The 23,740-nt window shown below is 36.3% G+C and overlaps 1 protein-coding gene across 7 annotated transcripts in view; it reads left to right on the top strand.

The window, feature by feature from the left end:
• ADK (adenosine kinase) overlaps positions 1-23,740 on the top strand; it is a 301,193-nt gene that overhangs the window by 212,524 nt on the left and 64,929 nt on the right. For all 7 annotated transcript variants that reach the window (XM_026055768.1, XM_026055767.1, XM_026055766.1 and 4 more), the window contains one exon: positions 3,468-3,638. In XM_026055768.1, the coding sequence (XP_025911553.1) occupies positions 3,468-3,638 (171 nt within the window). The remainder of the gene's footprint in view (positions 1-3,467; positions 3,639-23,740) is intronic.

Genomic DNA, 23,740 nt, shown 5'->3' on the forward strand with positions numbered 1-23,740 from the left:
AAGCAGTAGCATCTGGTACACTCAGCCTCAGTCAGTGCAGGCCAAAGGAGTACTGTGTGCTGTAAGGATGTCTGATAGCCCTTAATGTGTAATAGGTTTTCTTAGTACGATAGTGCTTCCTTTCACGTTCCTTGACTGCCMTATCTAATTATCATATGTTCTTCTATGTGTAGCATTCTTTCACAAAGATAGATACCTATACAGTAATTTTGTGTAGTATATCAATCCAACCTAAAGTTTCCCAGGCTATTTGAATTTCTGTGTACTAACCGAGGGACTCATATTTTGGTTACAAAGGTTCCTATTAATTTCCTATTAATTGTTTTAAGTTACCTTTGGTTTTTGAGGGTAAAAAGGTTCCCATATCTCTCAGACGCAGACTGAGGTGTGTAGATGGGTACAGAATATCTTCTGAAAGGCCTCTTAATGTTCTTTTTAGTGAGAAAGAAACTTCTTAATACTAAAATATGAAGTCTTTTAGACCAGTGGTCTTTGTCTTGTGTTTTGGGGGACTTTAAACTGTCTCTAAAGAATCCACAGATGTTACAAAGAGATGTAAGACCACCTGTTCTACCCAACAGTCTACCCAAGGGAAATCTCTGAATTGCTACTGATATTGGCAAAAAAAAAGGGGAGGGGGTCATAAATTAAATAAAGATGCAAACCACTGTTGGTTCCTAACCTATAGTCCTCTAACCTTTAAGGTGTCCTTACTTGACATCTCTGAACGTCACTGTACCGTCACAGAAAGGATACCTAGAAATGCTTATTCTCACCTTCAGAGATGATGTTGGCTAGGAGTTAATTACGAGAGCGGGTCAGAATCGTTGACTTAGATTCTAGGTAYTCCTTCATATACACCTCTCTGGACAACAAGCAGAGGCAGCTGCAAGAGCAGGAGGGCTGTGGCTCCGAGGAAGAGATGGAGCAGCTTGCTTTGTTATGAATCCCCATGAGATACAAGAAAACCTATTTGCTTTGGTGGAGTTCGTTCCTGTTCAAAATTGTAGCATGCTGCAATGGTGTGGTCTGTGGCCTCTAGTTGCAGTTCAAACTAAGAAGCTGTGTTCATTATCTGTACTGGCCATAGCTGGAACTGGAATTCTACTACAGATAAAGTCAAACTCTACTGAAATCCTTAAAGGAGAAAAAATATAATTAGCTTTCTTTAAACCCAGATCTGTTTGATTCAGATTTTATACGTTTTGCTTCTACCTTAATTCCATTGTGTGAATTGTACAACCACAACTTATTTTTGCAAGGAAATGTTGTATTTGGCAAAGTTTTAGTAAGAGTTCTCTAAAGCCTAACTCTTAATTTCTAAATGTTTCATTATCAAATACTAATTTAGAAAAAATATAAAAGAAAAAGCTATTTGAGGAGTGAAATTAAATGGCAGAATTGATTTTAAGGAAACCCAGAAAACAGAGCTGTAGCTTTTGAAAGTCCCTGGCCTTTACTATGCAGAAACTGAAAAGCAAGCTATCCTATCTGCATCTCAGTACTTTTATGTTGCCTTTCCAAAGGAAAAGGGAGTTGGATGCAGGCCTGAGTTAGATCTCACGGGGATAGTGTTCTGTACCTTAAATTACAATCAGATGTATTTTAGTTCAGATCAAGTTTTCAGCCTAAAATTGGTAAGAAGCCTAATTATTTGACCAGGTTACTATTTACGCAGACCACTGTATAGCAGTCTGTGATTTATCCACAGCTGGCAGCATGTTAGCCTTGAAAGGTTTTTATTTTGTGTTTGGAACAGTTTTTAAAAAATCCAGCTCTGTTCATTAAATGAAACACTAAAAGATGGTAGAGATTGCTATGGAGACAAGATGTTATATAAACTGTTCATTTTAATTCTTCAGAATGTAAAAATAGCAAAGAAGCTTGGATGTTTACAGGATTCCAGTCTTTCGAGGTACTGAGTAACTCCACAAGATGCAAAGCATTCTTATGCCCTTTGGACTCTTATTGCCATGTAGAGAATCATGCCCAGATTTTAAAAGTGATCATATATTTGCTAGACTGGGGAGCATGGAGTAGGCAGAAATAAATGGAAAGATTTTCTAAGTAATCTTTAATCTATAGACTCTTCATTATATTATTTTTCTAGTGAATAGAAAGCCTAAGATGAGCTGTTAGCTGAAGTATTCAGGGTAAAAATATAGATATTCTGTGATCTGAAGACAGAATAATATGGATAAAAAGTAGAAAATAAGACTGATTCACTATTATACCTTTTAGAGTGTCACAGTAGCAATGTTATACATAAAACTGAGATGGCAATTTATTTATAAGGTCCCACTCAAAGTTGTTTGTTACTCTGCCTTAGAAATTATCTCTGGCCTTAAATTTAACACTTGGTGCTCTTGCTTGAAAATGGCTATTGTACACTGAGTTTTCAGAACAGTTACTAAAATTGCTTTTAGGATTGCAGAAATTGAACACTTAAAATTTGTTTAATTAGTGTAAAAACTATGCCTTTGTCTAATTAGTAGATTAATGAAGCTAGGTGATCTTTAAATAACACCTGGAACACATGAGGTTCAGTTTGGGGGCGAAGAGATCTTGAAAAAATCTTTGCGCTAGCTCTGTTAGCAACCAAGAACTTTCATATTAAGTGTGGAGGACAATATCTTTTTTTTTTTTTTTTTTGTAAAATACATTGTTACATTTTTAAAAGAACAGGTATAATGGAAAGGAATTGTGTATTTTTGCCTGAAGATTGTAGATGAATGTCCCATTAGGCTCTGGAGTCCACCTCATGTCAGGCCAAAGGACAAGAGCTGCAGCTCTACTTTAGTTTGATAGCTGAGAGCATGACAGTCTCCCTTCCTATCAGCAGCTGTATCCCTTTAACAGTAATTGAATGGGATCATGTTCTCATAATTCAGGAAATGCCTATATGGAGAAGAAAATATGGAATCTGTGGTCGCAGGAAAATGAAAAATGCCATGTGGAAACATGAAAAACCCTGGGTTTTTAATGCAGAACAATAGCAACAAGTACAGCAATGATAGCATACTCTACATACTTACTATAAACAAGGTAATAATTCTTCTGGCAAGAGATTTAATTAATCCCTTAGTTCCATGTAGAGCCATCTTTTTGGGCATTGGAATTAAGCAGTGGAGTCAGATTGACTCTGTTACCAAAAAGGGGCATTTAGAATTGTAATATGACGCCTTTTAAATACAAACATTAGTCTTAGCTGCTATGGAAAGTATACGACATAGAATGCAGATGTAGTGGGTTATATTTAATTTTGGAGGCTTATCTTTCTCAGCATATGCAGATTCTTTGTCACCTTCCTAATACCTTAATGCAAAGGCRGTATTTATCTGCAGTGTTTCTGTGGATGTGCATGATGAAAAAGGTGTGTGGAGGGGTGTTCCTTCTAGAGGCACCTACTTAATGCAGTTCCTAATTTGAAATGATTAAAATACACTGGGTTGTTTGTATGCTTGCAGGGATTCTTCCTGACGGTGTCACCAGAAGCGGTATTAAAAGTGGCTGCTCAGGCTTCTGCAAACAACAAGATCTTCAGCTTGAATCTTTCTGCACCATTTATTAGCCAGTTCTATAAAGAGCCTATGATGAAAGTCATGCCTTATGTTGATGTCCTTTTTGGAAACGAGACGGTGAGTCCTACAGAAGTACATATGTCTTTTGCACCTACCTGTTTGTGTCTAGAAGTGTCGCCTGCTTTCCAGTTCTTTGTTATTCACAGAGTGAGACTGACTTTTTAAAGTGTCACTGGAAAATGAAATCCACAGTCACAGCTGAGAAAGAGGAGCCAAAGGAGTGTGATGTTTCAGTTGATGCCAAATATGACATTTCACCTGTTAGAGGTTTACAGCTCGCTCATGTTAGCGTAGAGACACATGACCAAGTTACTTCAGTTTAAAAGAGGGAATGTCCAGCACTCTGGCTGCTTCAGAATCACTACCATATGCATGTACTTGCCCAGCAGTAAATCTCTGCTGGGAGAAAACATATGAAGGGCTACTGCAGAGCTGCTGAAACTTGTTTCCGTACCCATACTCCTATTCTTGACAGCATTTTCTGTGATGAAAATGCTTGGTCTTTTGGGAGAAGCGGGAGGAGAAACCTGAAAAACAATTAATTGGTTTAGAAGGTTCTTACTGATTTTTATAGAAGATGGACTGGCAGTCCGTCTAAGGAAACTTATCTTTGCTATGCAAGTTGGTAAATAGAATGCATGAAATTCTGCCTGGAAGTCCATGTAATAGACCAACTGAATTCAGATTTCACTTATTGTATTACTATCACTTTTTGATTTTTTTCTGGTTCAGAAAGTTCTCTTAAATATTTATTAGTTTGCTCAGCACAAAAAGGTAACAAAAAAAAAAAAGTTGGAAAGTATGATGTACCTAAATGAAGCAAGGGCTTGCCTCTCCTTGAGATAACTACATTAGTACAGGAAAATTATGGAAAACTGACTTAAACAGTGCTTATTCCTGTTATGACACAGAGAGTGTGCTGTACCAGCACAAGTCACTTTTTACACTATTGCTGCATGTCCATGTTAGGGCCTAGTATTGTTCCAGATATAGTACTTACCACAGGTAACCATGCAGAGGGTTTTTCTGGACATTTTGCTGCCATTGTCATCTCTTACCTTTGTTTTCTCCTTTGCAATACAGTCCTTACTAAGATGCTACTGCGTATTTGGATTTATTGGTGATATGATTTCAAGAAAAAAGTCTTGTCAGATCTCACAAATTAAGCAGAAGCAAGTTTAGTCAATGTTTGGGTGGAGGGGCTTCAAAAGAACTTCTGGGATTAACCATTGCTGGTCTTTTATATAAATATTGCCCCTTTAACCTGTTAGGACATTACAGATCACAGTGAATCATAAGGTGCTATTTTTCAGAGTATAAAGCATAGATTATGACCACTTGTCTTCTATGAATTTGCACACTTTATAAGTAATAGTCCAATATACTGGCAAGATTACAGTTTTGGAAATTATATTCTGACTACCTAATTCCCTCTGCCATTTCAGTTTGCTATGGTATTATTCACCTCTTGTCATAAAATATTATGCAGGACTGCTGTGTTTCTTGAAGTGTGAAATATTCCCTGCATTTTCTGTGTATATTTTCTGAAGCATTTTGGTGTCTTTCAGGATAAAAGATGCTATTTAAATGTAAGTGATCATCCTTAAATTTGGCTGCACAATGTGTGTATACTTCAGATTATCAGCCTCTTACACTCTGTTACTTATGCTCCTTTTTGTACATGGTATACTTGAATTTCCAATCAGTTGAAACCCTGGTCTGCTTTTAGTCTCTGCTTCTTACTATATAAGCTGACCATGACTGCTTTAGAGCTGTTGAAATGCTTTTCACAGTGGTTTATTCTCTTGTCTTCCTGTGTGACTTGAAACCACCCTCTCGGCATGGCATGCTTCCAGTTCTAGTGGCTGCTGTATCTTGTGACTGTCAGTGCTTCTGCTCACTGCATCATGGTTTGTAGCAAAGAGTAGTTGCAAAACTCCTTAAGAGAAGCATATTCTGACATGTCCTGCCTTCTAGTAGCTTCCCTTCTAGTTTATTCTCCTGTATTCATTTCATCTGCAAGTACATTTGGTTTTCTTTGTGTTTAGGTATGCCTTGATGGAGAATGCACCACTTCAGCTAGCCAGCTCTAAATTTTCGTTCGAATCCTCTGATTGCCTTTTTGCTACGTTTTCCATCAGTTTTGCTAATTTAGTTAAATAGTGAAAGTACATCTCAGTTAACATACAAGCAAAGCAGACTAAGTAGTGTGGTTATTACTTTATTAGAACGAGAATAGTCTCAGACATGATTTTTATTCTTCTGTATATTTATCTTCTACAGATTATACACAAATATAATTTTATTGTTAAACACTGAGCTGCTTATATTTTTAGAGTAATACAAAAAACATCCAAGAGCAACAAAATTCCAAATTGCTGCCATTCCTAAACTAAAAACAATTGGCAAAGTGATTTTTAGATTACATCTTCTACTTAAAAATTTACATCTGAATGGAGATCAGCTATTTCAAGTTTCAGCCAGATGGTAATTAAAATGGGCAAGTTATAAACCTCTTGGAATAAATGTTCTGGTTTAGAATGTAAATGCCAACATACCCTTAACCGCAATGGAGACACTGAATGCTGTGATAACTCAATATATTTTTCAGTGTCAGCATTAGCTCTATGACCACTGGGATTTTGATAATTTCTTTAAACCTCTTTTAAAACTAGTCAAACATCTTGCCTTGAATTTTTGATACTTATTAACTATAGTTCATATAATAAATTTAGTACAGAACATTCAGTATAGGAATAATTATATGTTCATTGCTGCTAGCCAATTAGGGCCATCCTGCAGTCATTATCTAGCAATACATGACTGGAGAACTTGATTATTGTCACTGCTTTTAATTTTTATTAAATTAAGTTTTTTTTATAGTATCATTTTGCAAATGGTTCTTAGCAATAATACCTTCCAAGCTTCCATAATCACTGGATAATTAACCTGCCAGGATTAAGCACACTCTACTTTGCCTCAGGATGCTTAACTCTCAAATAAGGTCAATTATCTCCTGATGATAACTGCTTTGTCACAAGTTGCTGCTTAATTCATCTGTAAAAGCTTACCTTAGAATACATATTGTACAACTCAAAGTAACTTTCAATAACAGAATGGTCAAAGGAGTGAAAGCATTTAAAATTACAACTCTACACAAAGTTCTGGAATGTTTCTTGCACAGCAATTCCTAGGCAAGTAAAGGAGCCTACATTTGTGCATATTTCTTCCCAGACCTTTTTCTGCATTGCCCCAGTTAGAGCTAAAGCTTGATGTCTCTGATATGCTTGTGATAGGGTTAGCCCAAAAAACACCTGTCCTGTCCTACATTATTTGCATTTTGAGAACCCATGGAAGTAAATGCCGGTCACAGGAACATGAACTCAGTTTCCAGTCTCCCTAAAGCTGCAAGATAAAATGGCATCTCCTCAGGGAAGGAACTACTGGGGAAAAGTCTATGTGTTTTGGAACATGCAGCTGGATAGCAATTTATTTTCTGTGGAGGTCTTCAGAATTTAGGGGACTCTACAAGGCTTTCATATGATTCTGCACCTCATCCCCACATATGGCGGGCATTCCTGACTCGCAGAGGAATATTTATTAAGATATTGATGTGGTAAAGATCTTTCTAGGTTCTCTTCCTATGTCTAGACAGGACATCCCTGAGAAATTTTAAAATTTGGAAACTTTAGAATTACAGAAGTGCCGAGTTCCTCATCTGTTGGTTTATAATAAAAACCATATCCAAACAATATAGTTTGGAGTATACAGTGTACAACAATCAGTAAAAGTTAAGGAGGATATGTAAAAGAGAAATCATGGATTTTTCTTAAGTAGTAATATAATAAAACTAATACAACATTTCATTCTGGAAATTGGATTCTCTTTCTCACAAGTATATAGAGGTTTTACTTCTAAACACAGTTTCTGAACAGATTAATTACAGGATTGTAAACGGAAGTTCTGCAAAGGCAGAGTACTTCTGCAGCCTGATCGGGAAATTGATGCTGGTGCAACAAGCGTGCTGAAAAGAAAGGTGGTTGCATGAAAGACATGTATGTTTTAAAAAGCAATAACAACAGCTTTAATTACAGTTCTAGAGTTATGAATCCTGGACTTTAAAAAGATGTGTGCCTATATATGCAATAGGCTATCATATAAACAGGTCATCATTTCATCTCATAATTATACTAAAATGGCACATTGTGTCTCCTTAAATTAAAATGCTTGCAAATAAGGTATCAAATATTAACATAAACATCTCCCCAAATATATACTGTTTTGACACAGGCTTTACGAACCTTTATAAGGCCTTTATAAGCCTTTATAAAACAAGTGTTGTCTTCAGTTATCCTACTACTTATTTTATTTCTGTACATCTTGTTTAAGGAATATTTATGTTGTACCTTCGCTTTAATGACCGGGAAAAACAGTAAATCTAAAACTGATGACAATGGTTAACATTGTCCTAGCTTTGAACTTGCATTCAAAGACAGTCTGTATTTTTGTGCTTATTTTAACTGGAGGAGTGAATGGAAATGCTACTAAGTTTTTTGGCATAAAACTGTGTTTAATGCACTAGGATTTACACCTAAATGACAGTTTCCAAGCAAGTTTGGCCATTTCTGTTCTGTAACCTATAGCATATGTTTGCAAACAACTTCAACTCCACATACATTGGTATATAGCATTAAGATATAGTATTGTGGACAAAGTTCAGTCCTGTGAATAAATTGCCTCTGCAACTTTGTCACCTGGGACTAGGTTGATACCTGAAGGCTTAGGAATCTGCCCACAGCTCACAAAAATCTCAGATGAGACGTAGCAGCTTTCCTAAGGTAAATCAGCCACATGGTGATTTTTTTTTTTTAACTAGTGTATGTTCATAATCGTATAATTTAATTGATCTGAATTTACACCAGTATAATTAATACTGTCTCAATCTAGTTTATACACCTAAAATATACAGTTTTCCAGGCTTCCTGCATGCCTTTTCACACTGAGGAATTGTCTGATTCTGAGGAAGTGATTAAGAGGTAAGAGAAAGGAGAAAATGAGCTGGCAGACATAATTTGGTGCATGGAGGAAGGGAAATATAGTTTGACCTATCATAATTGATGAAAAGAGAGACGAACATTTGAGTCTCTTCTCCTCTATCAAGTGGGGCTAAAAAGTGAGAAAAAATAGCAAAGGATGACTGGTCATGCCATAAATGTCAAGAGTTATTTCTTTTTGAACTAAGTGATTTCAAGTAAGTATTTGAAATTATTTATTAGAAGGCAAATACTAAATTGTGTTTGAATTGAAGCTAAGTTTCTCCAGGAGGCTCATTTTAGCCTGCTGTTAACTTACATGTGTGTAAAGAGCCCTTAAGAGCCCTTAATTCTTTCTTTTTGACTTATCAGAGCTGATATTTAGGGGTTATTTTCAGTCAGTGGTTGTTTGTAAACTGTCTGCCTTAGGAGCTGAACCTTTACATTCAGTTCCTAAATCCTTATTCATTTTGAATCAAGCTTTCAGAAATATTAATCATCTTAATTGAAATTGAGATGGGTGTCAGTATTTCTCACTTCAATTTATTTGCCAATATTTCCCATTTCTTAGGGCTTTCAAAGGCTCTCAGAAACTTGCCCCAGTGGTGAGGGTAATTATCTTCATTTTGTAGACTGAGAGGCTGAGACTTGCAAAATCCCATACAGTGAGTCTGTGGTTAAGTTAAAAACTGTAGCTGGATATTCTGACCCAGTTTATTAAATACACATGGGAAAAATGTTTGTAAGGAGATATCTCCTCTTCTCTTCTGTTTTAGCAGGTAGGGGTTTTTAAGGCCAATTGATGCTGGTGTTTGCTTTTCTAAAATACTGTAAACAGAAAGCAATTTCTTTTTATAAAACCTACTTTTAAGATTCCTGCAAAATCTTTAGCTAATGGAGCCTGGAAATTAAAATTTGTAATTTTTAATGGAGAAAAAATGAATATTTTTCTTAGAGTTCCTTGATTTCTTTGTAGAATTTTGTCGCTTATTTTTCTGGTGCAGGTACTGAATTTTCAATTATAGGAAAGCTATGGCATCATAATATTGCTGCTTGATTCACAGAATTAACTACTTTCTCAGTGTCTGAATATCTAATAAATTGTGGCCAACTGAAAAATGAGGGGGTCTCTAGCACAAGGGAGGTTAATAATGTCAATGGCATGTTGTAAAGATGTGCTGTGGGAAGGATTCTGAAGCAGCCCAAGGCTATTTCGGCTGCAGACACTGAATCTGCTTTTCCCTCTCTCTCTCTTCTGCCTTTTTTTTTCCCCCTTGTGAACTGCAGTGGCTCTCTAAGATGAAATGCTTTTAAATCATTTCCCAACCTTGCAGCCGTCATTGATAAAAGCCCTGCTATTTGAAATGATATGAATCACTGTGGAGTTAATCGCACCTTATACAACAACATATTTTGTTATGATTCATTCCATTTCAATTAATCTTCTTATTTATCTACATTGTCTCAGCTGCTGCAATGAAATTCAGGAGTAATAAGCAAGTAATTATTTTAGTGTAGCTTACCTAGGATATTATGAATGAAAGGAAAATTGAGAGCCAAGTATTTTAGTTGATATTTAGTGCTGCTTTCAGCTAATGTCTAGCTATTTAAGTAATTTAGGAATCCTATCTCAAAAATGGCTTTCTTTTTCCTGTTTTGAAAAACAAGCAGGTATTTAGAAGAGAAGCATACGCTTGACAACAGGCTTCACTTCTTAAAACTGAAAATGTTTTCTGGTAGTCTCTCAGAAAGATTAGGGATATTTATCGTTCCTTATGCGATCCAGCTTTGCGATGCTTCTAAGGTCAGGAATGCTGTACAGAATGCAGCACAGGACAGAACACGTCCTGTGAGAGGGGAAGGAGGATTTCACCATATCTCAGCGGCTTGTGTTTTACTGACTGTGATTGATAACCCTTTTCACTTTGTAGCACTTCCCAGAGCATCTCATAACACTTCCTAGACATTAAAGCTCAGAATAAACCAATAAGGTAGGTATGTAGTCTTGTCTGTGTTTTACAGGTGGACAACCAAGAGGTTATTTGCCCAAGGTCATACAGCAGAGTCAGGAACAAGGAAAATTAAGTTCTACCTTTTTTTTCTTCTGTTAGTGTCCTGAAATGTTGTTAGCCACCAGATATATTAGGATGAAACTCACCTGTGTGGAATAAAAGGTCTGCAGAATTTGACTTTCAATTTTTAGTGTTATATTAATATTAATATATATCTCTGAAAACTTTTTAAATGTAAAATACATACGGTTTCAATAACCGCAATACTAGGGCAAAAACAAATACACAACATAAGAGCTGTGAAAATCAGAATATTAATAAAATTTAGTAATACAATTGATAAGAAGTAGAAGAATGAGGGCAGAAATGTTCACAAAAATTGTTTTTAATCAGTGTAAATCCAGAATAGTTCTATTTCACAGGGATTTTTTCAGATAACAATGCAAGTAAAATGCGTAGGTTTCAATGAAGGGTTTTTTTCCAGTCCAGCTGAGGTACATACATTCTGCGACTCCACACTTCAAGCCCTGTTTGAGGGCAGATGTAGCCAGTTTCTAATTCAAAGCATTATTAGATCATGCTAAAAGCCTGTTATGCCAACAAGGAATCATTGAGATTAATGGGATTGAATCTCCGGTATCAGTCCTTCCAGCCACCTGTAAGGTCCCATTTAGAGTGTGGTCCAATGTTCTGCTTGATTTCATCAATATGTAAACCAGTGCAGAAAGGGTGACACTCTCTCCCAGTATCACATAGTCTCATTCCCCCTACTCTTCCCTGGGCCAGATTTAACAATTTTATGTCTACAGCAAGAGTAATCTTTGCGGGTTAGACTTCTGTCAGATCAGTGAGCTGATTCAGCTTTCCTGGGGCAACACAATCACTAGATCTAACTAGATGAGGTGGTGATGCATGATGGTGGAGAGAATTTGGGAGGGAGAGCCTGATAACCTCTTTGATGAGATCAGATGAAACACAACACCAACCTATAACGCTAGAGTCTCTACAGGAAGATCCCTAGGAGGCAAAGGAACACAGCTGGGGGCATTGGCTGACTTTTATTTCCGTAGAACAGTACCTTCAGCAATGTCCTTTTAAATCCTGACTTATGTTATATATGCAGCTACTCAGTGTAGTGTTATCTACAGGTATTTGATTGAATATTATTATATGTATCATATGTATAATAACATTCTATATAAATATTATAGATACAGATATAGCTATATAGGGCAGAGGTCATTATATAGAACAGTTTACATTTTTCTGATGAGTATGTATTGATACTGTGGTTATAAATTTGCTTCTGAACAAAGAGTACTTGACCAAGAAGGAAAGGAAAGGATGGTTAAGGAGCTAGTAGTAAGTCCTTGATGATGTATCCTTTGTTCAAACCCTGTGATCATATATTGTAGAAAGGCCTGGAAGCTGCACTAAACTCTGTCTTGTTCTTAAAAATTCTTCAAGGAAAAGTACTTATAGTCGCAAACTGACAATATACCTAGTCTTAGTGGTATGACAAGCACAAGAACCAGGTACGCTGACTTAATGCAAAGAGTGGGTTTTTTCATGCTAAGAAAATTCTCAGTCTGTCAAATCTCTAATATCACAAAAGCATCAAAAGCAGAAGCATTTTTGGCCCAAAGTTCCACAAGTGTTTCTTATTGTGTTTAGTATTCTTTCTGAAGACATGAAACTCACTCTCTTTTTAAATAGGTAATTTTAATATTAACGATAATGCAGATTGTAATTATAATTTAGTGTTGCAATTTATATGCTCCGGCCCACCGCCATTTTAATCCTCTACTGTCGGGAGTGTGCTACATCACAGCAAACTGCCAAATTACATCTAGAATTTAGGTTACAAAAATACAGTACAGTTCAATACAAAAATACTTGTAGCATGGACTGATTTGATGAAAGAAAGTAGCTTTCCTATTAAGTTACTTTTTATGGGATGTGGAGGAGAGGGTTGGCCTCTGTAAGCATGCTACCACCATCTTTCCCATTACAGACAGTTCAAGAAGAAAAGCATATAACATGTATGAGTAGAATGGAGCATAAGACAGTACTTATTTCAACACCTTCCACTTTCGCAGAACTGAGTACACTTAGATTACCCCAATGAATGTTTGTCTAGACTGTTGTAAGGAATCATCGCCGAAGGAGATGGCACACATTCCTTGTTCTAACAATTGGTCACACCTGTGGTTGGAGAGGGTTTATCCCCTTATTGCCTGACCTGCATGTTCTTGGTCACAACCTAAGCTGATATTTCTCAGTAGTCGAGAAAACAACTAATCAATCATCTCATTTTAGCACCTTCTGAAATATTTAAAGRTAATTATAATATTCCACCTCTTTCCTATCTTCTCCCTTTCCCTTTTTCTTTTTTTGACTGCAAGATCCTTTTACACAAAGTTCAGACAAGAAAGTGGCCAGAGGTAACAATTTACCATGTCAGCTGGTCTATGGTGTAGCATGTCTAGCCAACAAAATGCAAAAGGCTTTGAGTTAACTTAGTCTGCAATGAAAATAGTTTCATGGAAACCACGGAGACATGAGTATTGAATAATGTGGTTGTAAGAAATGTGTCTCGTTCTCTTCTCAAGGATTATAATCAAGATTTTGCTGTGAACAATTCTTCTTTAAATGGAGTCTGCTCATTAGCTGAAGAAGTTAGAAGTTGTGCAGTACATGAGAGGGGACTGCAGGAAGATAAAGCACCTGGGGTTTAGGAATTGGTTATAGAAATAGTCTTAAAGAAATCTTCTCTGAAGAACTGAATTCTTTCCCTGGCTTTGTCACAAACTTTTGGTGTAACCTCAAGTTGAGTCTTTTAAGCCAAAATAGTAAAGATGGCCAATAATTATATATATTCCTTATTTTCTGGATACCCAAGATGAAACCCCTTTTGCTGAATTTTTTAGCATATATATATATATATATATATATTTAGCTATAATGGGAACTATTCCTTGACCAATTATGTATAAAATTGTGTAAGTACTCTGAGAAGTTGGTCCTCAGGTTTTCCAAGTATAACATATGATCCTTTGATACTTTCAAGAGCTTTCCCTTATCGTTTTGTGCCTCAGTTTCCCCAAATATACAGTGAGTATAACATCATACCTCACTGAGTAATGAAGTTAATTTTAAGAGATCAGTGAGTATTACACAAAAGCCCATAAGTCCATTTAAAAAATAATGTCTACAGCAAAAAGTGGTGTGTTGGATGGCTGGTGTGCAGTATATAACTTTAACTCACTAGTCTGCATATTAACCAAGGGCAATACCTTGAGTTAGATGCCTATAAAAATAGTATGAAGTCATATAATTGCATCTGTATCTTAAAAACCTCACAGTGAAATCACATTAAGATTGCAGAAGCTTTAGTTCTGGTATTTCCTTACTTTGTATGCTTGATGTTGCAGCCTTCAATATTCTTCTGCCGTGGATTTTGTGTGTATCTCTTCCCAATTACCAGATTTTTTTGTGCATTTGCCTGATTTCCAGCATCACAGGTAGAGTCGTCAGCATGGCACCCTTTTGCTTGCTAAATACTCCCTCAGAGACCACTATCAGTATCGCTCCTGTGATCAGTCATCATTTAGCATCTGTTGCCTATCCAGCATTTTGGAATCCAAATATATAGCTAGTGTGACAATCCCACAGGGAGAGGTATATTATAACTGGACATCAGAGCAAATCCAAACTCTACTTTTCTTTCTTTTTTCTTTTTTTTGGAAAATCTGTGAATATCTAATAAATGCAGAGAATATAAGTAGATGTGTTTTTCAGTGTATATGAGTGTAAATGTTTTATATGATCATTTTAATATTGAAGCCACTTAAGGAAAATAGGTACAAAATGCACACATGTAGTTGTGCAAAAGTATGTTGACACTGGATTATAATGGCTCTGATCTTTTATTATTAAAACTTTTATATAAGGAAATAATCTTGAAAACATACTTTGGATTTTTAGGAATGTATTTGGCAATTTCTTTATTACAGCATCATTCTTTCAAAACTAGAATTTCAACCTTGTTTCTTTTCTTGTGTTACCTTACTTCATCCACACATTCCTTCAGCTTGCTTATATAGGTCAAAAAATATTTTTATTCCATCAAGAGGGTTACACTTGATCAAAAATATTTTTATTCCATCAAGGGTTACTGAACAATAGTTTAGTTTTTCTGAATTTCTTCAGTAAGGAAGAGCAAAACTAGACATTTGAATCTTTTCTTCCTTCTTACTATCCAGTTATGTAATCTGTCACTAGGATTCTTACTGTTTGTAGATTGGATAGGAAGACGTGTAGCCCTCTGATGTTTCATTGAGACGATTGAACAGGTGTTGTGTGTAACACTTGTATAAGTAAACAATGCAAAAGATTTTTCCTTCCTGCATTGACATATATGTTGAAGGTATTTACAACTGACCTCTGCTGAACTGTTGTTTATTGATTAAAAATCTGGGTTTTAATTTTGAATTGGAATTTAGAATTAGGACATTAGAATTGCTAATACTGAACATTTTCATTAATTAAATTTAATAATTATGCAATTAAAATATAATTTGTCATTCATATAAATGGGATTAAAGGGATAGCCAAACCTGCTCTGTATTATGCARCATATATAGTGGGTCACAAATGTGTGTAAGGGTTGCAAAAATATTTTATTAATTTCTAAATAATTTTTCAAAGAGTTGTCAAAAACTTAGGRAAGAAGCTTGGACAGGGCATAGGAAAAGATAATTTGCAGCTTCTGTTTTGTGTGCAAATAAGAGCTTATATACCTAAAAGCTTCTTTTTTTTTTCCAAAGGTAATAATTGGTCTAATAAAAGAGGCTTCCTTACTCTAAAACCTTGCCTCATTCATATCCATAAGCCACCCCATTTACAACAGCCCGTGTGTGATCATTTTGCAGCCACATGAAAGTTTCTCCTTAAACTATATTTTGAGGTTTAGTGGTCATATTCTGACTTACAACATCATTTGTTTAAATATCGACCTCTCGGGGAAGCAATGTGGAGAAATAGCTTTGTTATAGGTTTTTTATTTTAAGTTAACAGAACTTATCTAGCCTAGTCATCACACTTGCTTTGGCTTCTCCACAGAAATGAGCCACTAAAACTTTTACTAATGTTCTGCCAGAATACTAATGCCAACAGATTTGTGATAAGTAACAAAGTCAAAGCGTTGCTCATTTTGCCCTCAGACCATCATTTGACACCTGGTATTCCCTGTCAAAAAGAGCAACATATGCAGTGACATTGGGGAAGCATGCATATTTGAATCAGTTTGTTTTGCATGCTAAAATAGTTTCCAGGTGAAAGCCTTTTCTGTAAAGGAAAGAATTATAGCAATAGTATGGTCGAAATAGTAGAAACTTTGTAGTATATAAATCTCTGTGTTTCTTGGGTATGCTTCTAGTTGTGTAGAGGGGGATCCCTACTCAGAATTTGAAATTGAGTGAACAGTTGTACTCATCATCCTCAAATTATTTCACTCAGGGTCAACAGTTTCACAAGCAGGAATTTTCTTCTTCCCAACCTCAGCTATGGAAAAGATTTCCTTGCCATCCTCGCAAAGGAAGCAGCCATCATCATTGAATTCTGTTTCAAGCCTGGGAGCTTGGAGAGAGTTTTGCATTTAGCCAGCTGGTCCTCCCGGCTCCGTAAGGCCACAGACTGACTGTCCTTGTCGATGAGCAAAAATCTTAGCATTTGAGAAACTGACTTTGAAAGCAATGGGAAAATTATATGTTTGAATGCAAGGCCCTTATTTTATCCAATAATCCCAACTAATCTCTCCCTGGTGATGCTTCTTAAACTGTCCTTCTCTTAGCAAGATACAACCCTGCCAGTTGTGTGGGCAATTTGAGGATGTTCCAAAAGATTCTGGAGGTAGGAGCTTTCTTTTGAAATTTTCTGATGCTGAAGTTGATGAATCTTGGATTCAGGGAAACTGATTGCCTTTACTGAGAAATTCTGCTTCCTTGTCTTGATGTTACTGCCCTTTGAGTCTAAGCCAATATGTAGTTAGTCTGCAGCTACCAGTCAACAGTATGCTTATTTCTGTTTCTGTATGACTGTCCTTCTGAAGGATACTTATTTTTCTAATCCTGAGAGGCCAAGCCATTATGAGTGCCTTTTGCTCCTGGTAGGTTAGGGACCCTCACAGGACTAAGCCCTCTCTGGGATCTGTCTTCACAAAGCGTCTCTCTGCGCTGGAATGTCTCCAAGAGGACAGGCCATTTTTGTCCTGCCTCACCAGATTACGCTCACCAGAGCTCACCAGACTGCTCTGAGTTGTATGACATTCCTTCTTTTTTGAAATCCTGGAAGTTTCATGAGAAATGAATTCATATCTGTATATCACAGCATTGGGACAGTTCTGATTGCTCTGAAAGGAGGACTTTCTTGTTATTGGAACAATACCTGAAATTTCAGGAAATTGCAGGTCTCTTTCACCATCAGTGCACCTGAAAGAAGCCTTTTTAAAAATTTTTTGAAACATTATGACCTATGTGGGTGAGCAGTCGATGGCTTTAACACGCATAACATTTAATTAATATATATGCTATTTTGGGATAGCTGTGATTAACATCTCTTTTTCCTCTCACTGGAATTTCTACGAGACCAGTAGATACATCTATAAGTGGTCTTGGACATGTACCAGTTTCAGATAAATGAATCAGTCAATTTAAATTCTGTACATCTAGTTGCCAAACACTATGCATTTGATTTGAACATCAAAGCAAATGCCAGATTTGGTGGAGATGCTTCTTAGTATAAGAGAATTATGATACTAAGTCGAAGTACTGAATCTAACTGCTCAAAAAAGAACATTTGTCATCTGAAAACAAATTTATTTCTCCTGGAATCTAAGTATTTCCTGCCATCTCCTTCAGATTCCTACTGCGATGTGAAGCAGTGGGGAAAAAAGATACAGCCTCATGCAGCCCAATTGTAGCCTGTTTCTGAATGTGCAGATATCTGAGAGAGGGATGGACAGATGTATGGGACTCTAAAAGGTAGCACTGGTGGGAGGTTGACCCATTATTTAGAGCACACCAAGGAAGCCATAGTTTCAGGAGTCCATCTTAACTCTCTTTGTAGGTGAGTTTCTTTCATATTTAAAGCGAGAACACTGTGTCCCAAAATGAGTGATGCATGTATATATATATCAGTTAAAGCAAGCTAAAATTAAGATCAAAGTATTTAGTGTGTTAGCGTCTACTTCAGCTGTGTCCCTGGGATAATTTTTAAATTGGCATGGAAGTGACAGGATAAGTCATCCCAGAAGATATCTTTTCATGTATGGTAAAGAACATTAGATATCACAAGCTTTTCTTCYTCCCTGTAACAGTCTTAATTCAAAGCATACCTATTCATTTTCCACCTCCTCCATTGGAGTTGTTTTTGTAAGAAGGTAAAAGTCAATTACCTCTTTTTAATCAACCTTCACCTCTACTATTCTTAAATAAGTTTGTCTTTCTTGTTATTTGGAATTTTAAAGTGCACTGTATAGAATGCTGCAACAGAAATTAACAGAAGCTGGTTACTGCAGAAGGCATCTGGACAGATCTAGAGTGAGAGAAGAATATGTAATAGGTTAATGAGGAATGTTATCACACCAGGAAGATGCTTACTTCAGGAGTAAATTATGCAGACATTCTTTCTTTTGGCTGTTATTCAAGCTAACAATTTTAGAATAGTGTCTTGTATATTGAAACACAAAGCAAACTCCCTGAATTTCCATTTTAAAATGTATGCATTTAATTATATAGTAATGATTTTGAGTGTTAGGTGGATGGGGAGAATGAGATAATTGGGCAGTATGGCTATCCACAGTTAATATCCTTTAAGTCTCATTTTTCAGGGTAAAAGCCAACTCTTTAATGAGAGTTTAAAGGAAGCTGGGCTGTTCTGTAAACTTCCACTGCAGTGTTTTTTTCAATTTTCTTTTTAACACTGGAGCTTTTTCCAAAGACAGGGTCCTGGACTGGATAGACTGCTGGTCTGATCCATTATGGCCAGCCCCGTGGTCCTTGAACAAAGACATTTTTTTCAAGGAAAGATTACTCTGATAATTAGAACTCTCTCATTTTATAATTTATGCAATATGTGGAAACTTTTCTAATGAAATTTTTTTAATTAGAATTGAACAACTGTTTTCAGTGCTACTGTTTTGTTCATCTGTTAATAAGACCTCTTGCAATAAATCCTTGTTCAGGATAATAAATGAGAAAAACTGTGCTTCATGAGGATAAAATTCTGAAGAGTAGATGTGAAATGTGTTCAGCTCATCCTGCAAACTGTTTGGAATTGAGCTAACTTTGTCTGTTCCAAACTGCCCAAATCATGTTACTAATTTAAATCGACAAACACATCATACCCAGCAACAATCTGAGATACAGATTTGGTATGATTTTGTACTGTTTTCCTGGTTTAATTCCACATTTTACAAGCACTTCCATAGATCTTATGTTGCATGTCTCAGCTATGTGGAAAGTATAACAAGGTCTTCAGTAGTACTAACTACTGAGCATAGTTACTAGTATCTCTCCACACAGTGAGCTTCTGTGCTCTGAGCTACCCCATCTGGCCATCTTTTTGAAATAAACCATCTCTAGAAAACTCTGTTTTCCTGCTCCCAGTAATTTCCCTGCAAATATGTAATGCTTCCCTAGTATTATACTGGCTAGGGGCATAGGGCATGCAATGTTCAAGCCCGCAGCAAAACCTTTGTTCCTTCGATGGCTGTAAATGGGAGATCGACAATATTGGAGAGGGAGATCTCCAGCTTGCCTGCAAGACTTACAGAACTTACTGCCTGCCCGTGAAGGCCTCCAGGATATTAAGCCTTACATATGAGTTTACCAGCTATTATGGGATAATCTTTGAAGGTTTCTAAAATATTTTCCTCTGAGCCTCATATAACTTCCTGACTTTAGAGATAGAAACATATGAAAAAGTGTATCAATAAAATTTTAAAATTCTCAAAAATATTTCTAAAACGGTTTTCCTGTGAAACATGCCACATACAGAATATATGATAGGTTGACATGGTAAATGGTTTTATAGGCCCTTTTCTAAGGAGACTTGCATTACTTGTTTGTGAATTGGCCATGAGTAATGTGTCCATCTCAAGACAGATTTTATACAAAATCATCATGTATTCTTTTTCTTTTTTTTTCTTGCCTTTCTCCTACCTTTATTATTACATCAGTTAACTTTTTATATGGTGTTTGGAGTACTATACATTGTTCAAAACAGAAAGAGAGATCCTGAGAAAATTAAATTTTAAATAGGGATAACAAACAAAAGACTGGAGAAGAAATGACCAGAGAGAGGTGAAATGACATAACCATGATCATACGCTTGATCAGTGCCATTACCAAACAAGAAGCTAAGGTTTCTGACTTGTAATCTTATGCATCAATTTTTAGGAGAAATGCAATCAATGGAAAAGAAAAAATGTAATGATGAGCTGTGCTAAGTCTAGAAATACAAGTCCCTAAATTATAGATTTTTTTAGTAATTCTTTTGTATRTTTGTTGTTTTTCAGTCTTAAATATCATGCAGAACTAAAGCAGTCCATGATCAGTTAAAATTTTGAATATTCTAAAAAACAGTATTGAAGATTAACTGTTTTCCATTTACTGACCGTTACTTGGAACCAAAAAAATCTTGTATTTTTGTAAGCATAGTAAGCTGCACTGTTTTTCTTTAAACTTTAGAGTATGAATTATATTCCTATAATGACAGCTGCAGGGTGGAATGTTTTAACACACTGGAGTGAGATATATCTTGGACACATTCTTGGTATCTTAAGTTCAACATGCTCCATATGGTGCCACTGAGCCAGTGATTTTGAAGAAAACAGTCAAAGACTGCTGAAACAGCGTAAAATACAAATTAGTCTTTGCTATATAAGTAAAAATTCACTGTCAATCTTTTTAGCTTTCTGTGTGAATACTTCCAGCAACTTTTAATAGTAGTCCTCAAGTTTAAAGCAATTGTTGAATCCTAGTAATAGAAAGGAGATCGTATGCTAAGAATGCACACTCATTATTAACTGTATTATGCCTGAGTCTTATACAAGACAGCAAGGGGAAAAGAGGCTCAGCTTCCCTGTATTGTCACATTAGCACCGTCTTTAACGTGGCAGCAGGGATTATGTGTTGCAAGATGTGTGAGAAGTAGGCTGTTCTTTGTTAACTTGGTCTTCTACCAGCATAAAAGAGCCATGAAAGAGCTGTGTCTCAGGGAGGTGTTTTTACAGTCCTGCTATTAAGAATAGTAATAATAGGGTACCCCATAATAAAACTATGTAATAAACATTGTTATGACTTAAATATTTTCATGTTTGTGGTACTAGTTTAGCTGCGAATTATGTTTTCATGACGTGTTGGACTTTTTTCTTGTAGCTTTTCTTTCATGGTATCATGATAGGTAGGACTTCATGTCTGAATAACTTGATTGTCTATTTTTCATTATAATGTGATTGGATATTTTTCAATATAAACTTAACCCTGAGTTTCCTGAGTTTATACTCATGCTTATAGGTTTCAGAATTCTTGCAGCTTATCTGCAGAGTTTTTAATGCTGAAGTTATTGGTTCATACCTTGAATTTAACACTATAGTGACCTGATGTAAATTTTAGTCCTGGATTATTATTGTTTTTCTGTGTGTTTTTCTTAAGTGTCATATATGGATTGTAAACAGGAAACCCAAGGAATGCACAGGCATACAAAAGTTCTGTCTCTTTCAAGTAGTATCAATCTTAAATCATTTTGTGTTGATGTTGACTCTTAAGAACAGATTTATGAATGCAACAAAGCAGAAGAAGAACAGCCAGAGCACACCAACCTGTTAACCTATACTAGTGTACCTTTTCTATCAGCAGAGCAGTATAATGAAATGAGAATATCATTGATGAATCAGACCCTTAAGATTGCTGGTGGTGGTTTGCAGAGTTATTTTAAGGTGAAGTTATACATTACAGCCTGAGCTGATCTAGGAATTTACTGCCACAGGAAAAGGGAGATTTTTTCCTCCTACTTTCAAACTTGTAGCTTCTGTCTCAGGTTCCCTCTGCACAGTGGAGCTAAGGCAGCRGAGCCACAGGAAATATTTTAAATAACAGTGCCCAAAGAGATGTAGCCACATGATTTTTAAACAGGGATGTTATTTGAGCCAGTTAATCTAAAAGCAAGAAACCAAAACACAATCTTTGAGTTTCTTTCCCCCCACTAAATTGTTAAAATCAATAAAATTGTCAGACAAAGACTGCCAGGTGACTGTTATTACATCTAACATTATAGTGATCACACTTTAGAGTTGCCTGAGCTGCTGCAGTCCCTCTAAATATAATTGTATAAAACAATCATTAATAATTTGCTTAAATTTCCATCTTTAAATATAGCTTGAATGTCAAATTTCAAACAATACTTGCGGCATGTCTGTTAAATCCTTTGGGACACAGGCAATGCTAATATCTGTGGTAAAAGACCCAGTTGCCAGTGGGCTCATAAATCAAGTTCTTGTACATTCTCAGGAAGTACATTCAAAACAAGGTAAATGTTAATACAGTATTTCTCAGTGTAAACAGAGGTCAAATCTCTACTTTAAGTGAAAAACAGAATTTAGTATTACCTATAGAGTCATGACCAGAAGAACATCAATTAAGGTGAATGCTTTCTCCTCATACATAAAATGTAATTTCCACCATTTTTGAAAAAGATTTCTTCCTTGCAGCAGCTGGGTTCTGTAAGCTAAACAGGTATCTATTAATGTGTATCCAGTGAGATGTCAGCTCACTGAACATGCTCTGGTGTATGTTCTGTGAAAGCCTTATTCAGCCATGCCTCCCTCACCAGCGATAACTGCATAGGCCCTCCAGTCTCCACCCTCAGCCATTTGATGTAATGATATAATGCGGCTGTCGCAAAACACCATCCCCTTTCTTTCAGAAGCGTAAGACTTCCAAGCTATATATGTAATCCAACATAAGGAAATGATCCTGAGGGATCCACTTAACCTTAACAGTGCCTCCCTTTATTTTGTGCCGTGGGTAGACAGACGGGTCTCTCTTTGGTTAACTAGTCAGTAGCATTACAGTTCCAGGCTAAACTGGAAGTTAACTGTGCTTTACTTCTCTAGAGTACTAGCAGTTCATCATTGCTATGTGTGAGAAGGCAGCTTGCACTTAACTAAAAAAAATCTGTTCCAAAATTAATTTGTGTATGAAGAAGCTAACAATTGTGTTGTGTTGCTCAGCTGGGGACAAAAGAAGGACCTCCTTAAACCAGACATTATTTATGGTGAAGAGCATGAAAGGAGACCACAATCGCCTTTCTGCACATTATTGCTGTTTGCTGTGGGAGGACAGAGCCCAGCCTGTTCTTCTCTAATTCCACGTCTCAGCCCCTATGGATTATTACTGGGGCAGAGGAGGAGACAAAAGCCACTGAGGGGAAGACTTGAGTAAAGAAGGTGGAACTTTCTGCTTGGAAGTAACTCTGCATTTGTCAGAGCTGGAGAAATTTCCTTGCTCTTTCAGACTTTGCACAGTAGACCAACCTTTCCTCAGTACATAAGACCCTGGGAGTGGCTTTCTTTGTGCAGATCAGAAGCCTGTTCACACTTTGCTACTTGCAGGCCAATAAATTACTTCTCCGAAAAGTTCTTTTTTTGATAAAACAATCTGCTCATGTGTTTCTACTGTATTATGTAAGAGGAGACTTGTCATCTCATTGAAATAATAGGACATGGGGAGGTATCAAGTATTTATGACTAGATTTAACTTTTTAAAGGAAGCAAATTATTGCAGCTCCAGGGCAGCAGTAACTTACGCAGTGACAACTTATACATGTTTTATGTACCTATTTACTTCAATGTTCACTACATTGTATAGTTACCATAGCAATGACCACGTCACCTGTTCTTTGCTTGTTCTGAAATACAAAATACCCATACACCACCTGAACTGTGATTATTTTCTGCACAAGTACTGAAAGTAGAACTTCAGGTTGTCACACATTTCTCTAAACAAACAGTAGCACATTGATTTACAGAACATTTTATGGTGAAAAGCAA

This window comes from Apteryx rowi, unplaced genomic scaffold (assembly GCF_003343035.1).
Source record: "Apteryx rowi isolate R43461 unplaced genomic scaffold, aptRow1 scaffold_126, whole genome shotgun sequence".
Classification (NCBI taxonomy): Eukaryota; Metazoa; Chordata; class Aves; order Apterygiformes; family Apterygidae; genus Apteryx; species Apteryx rowi.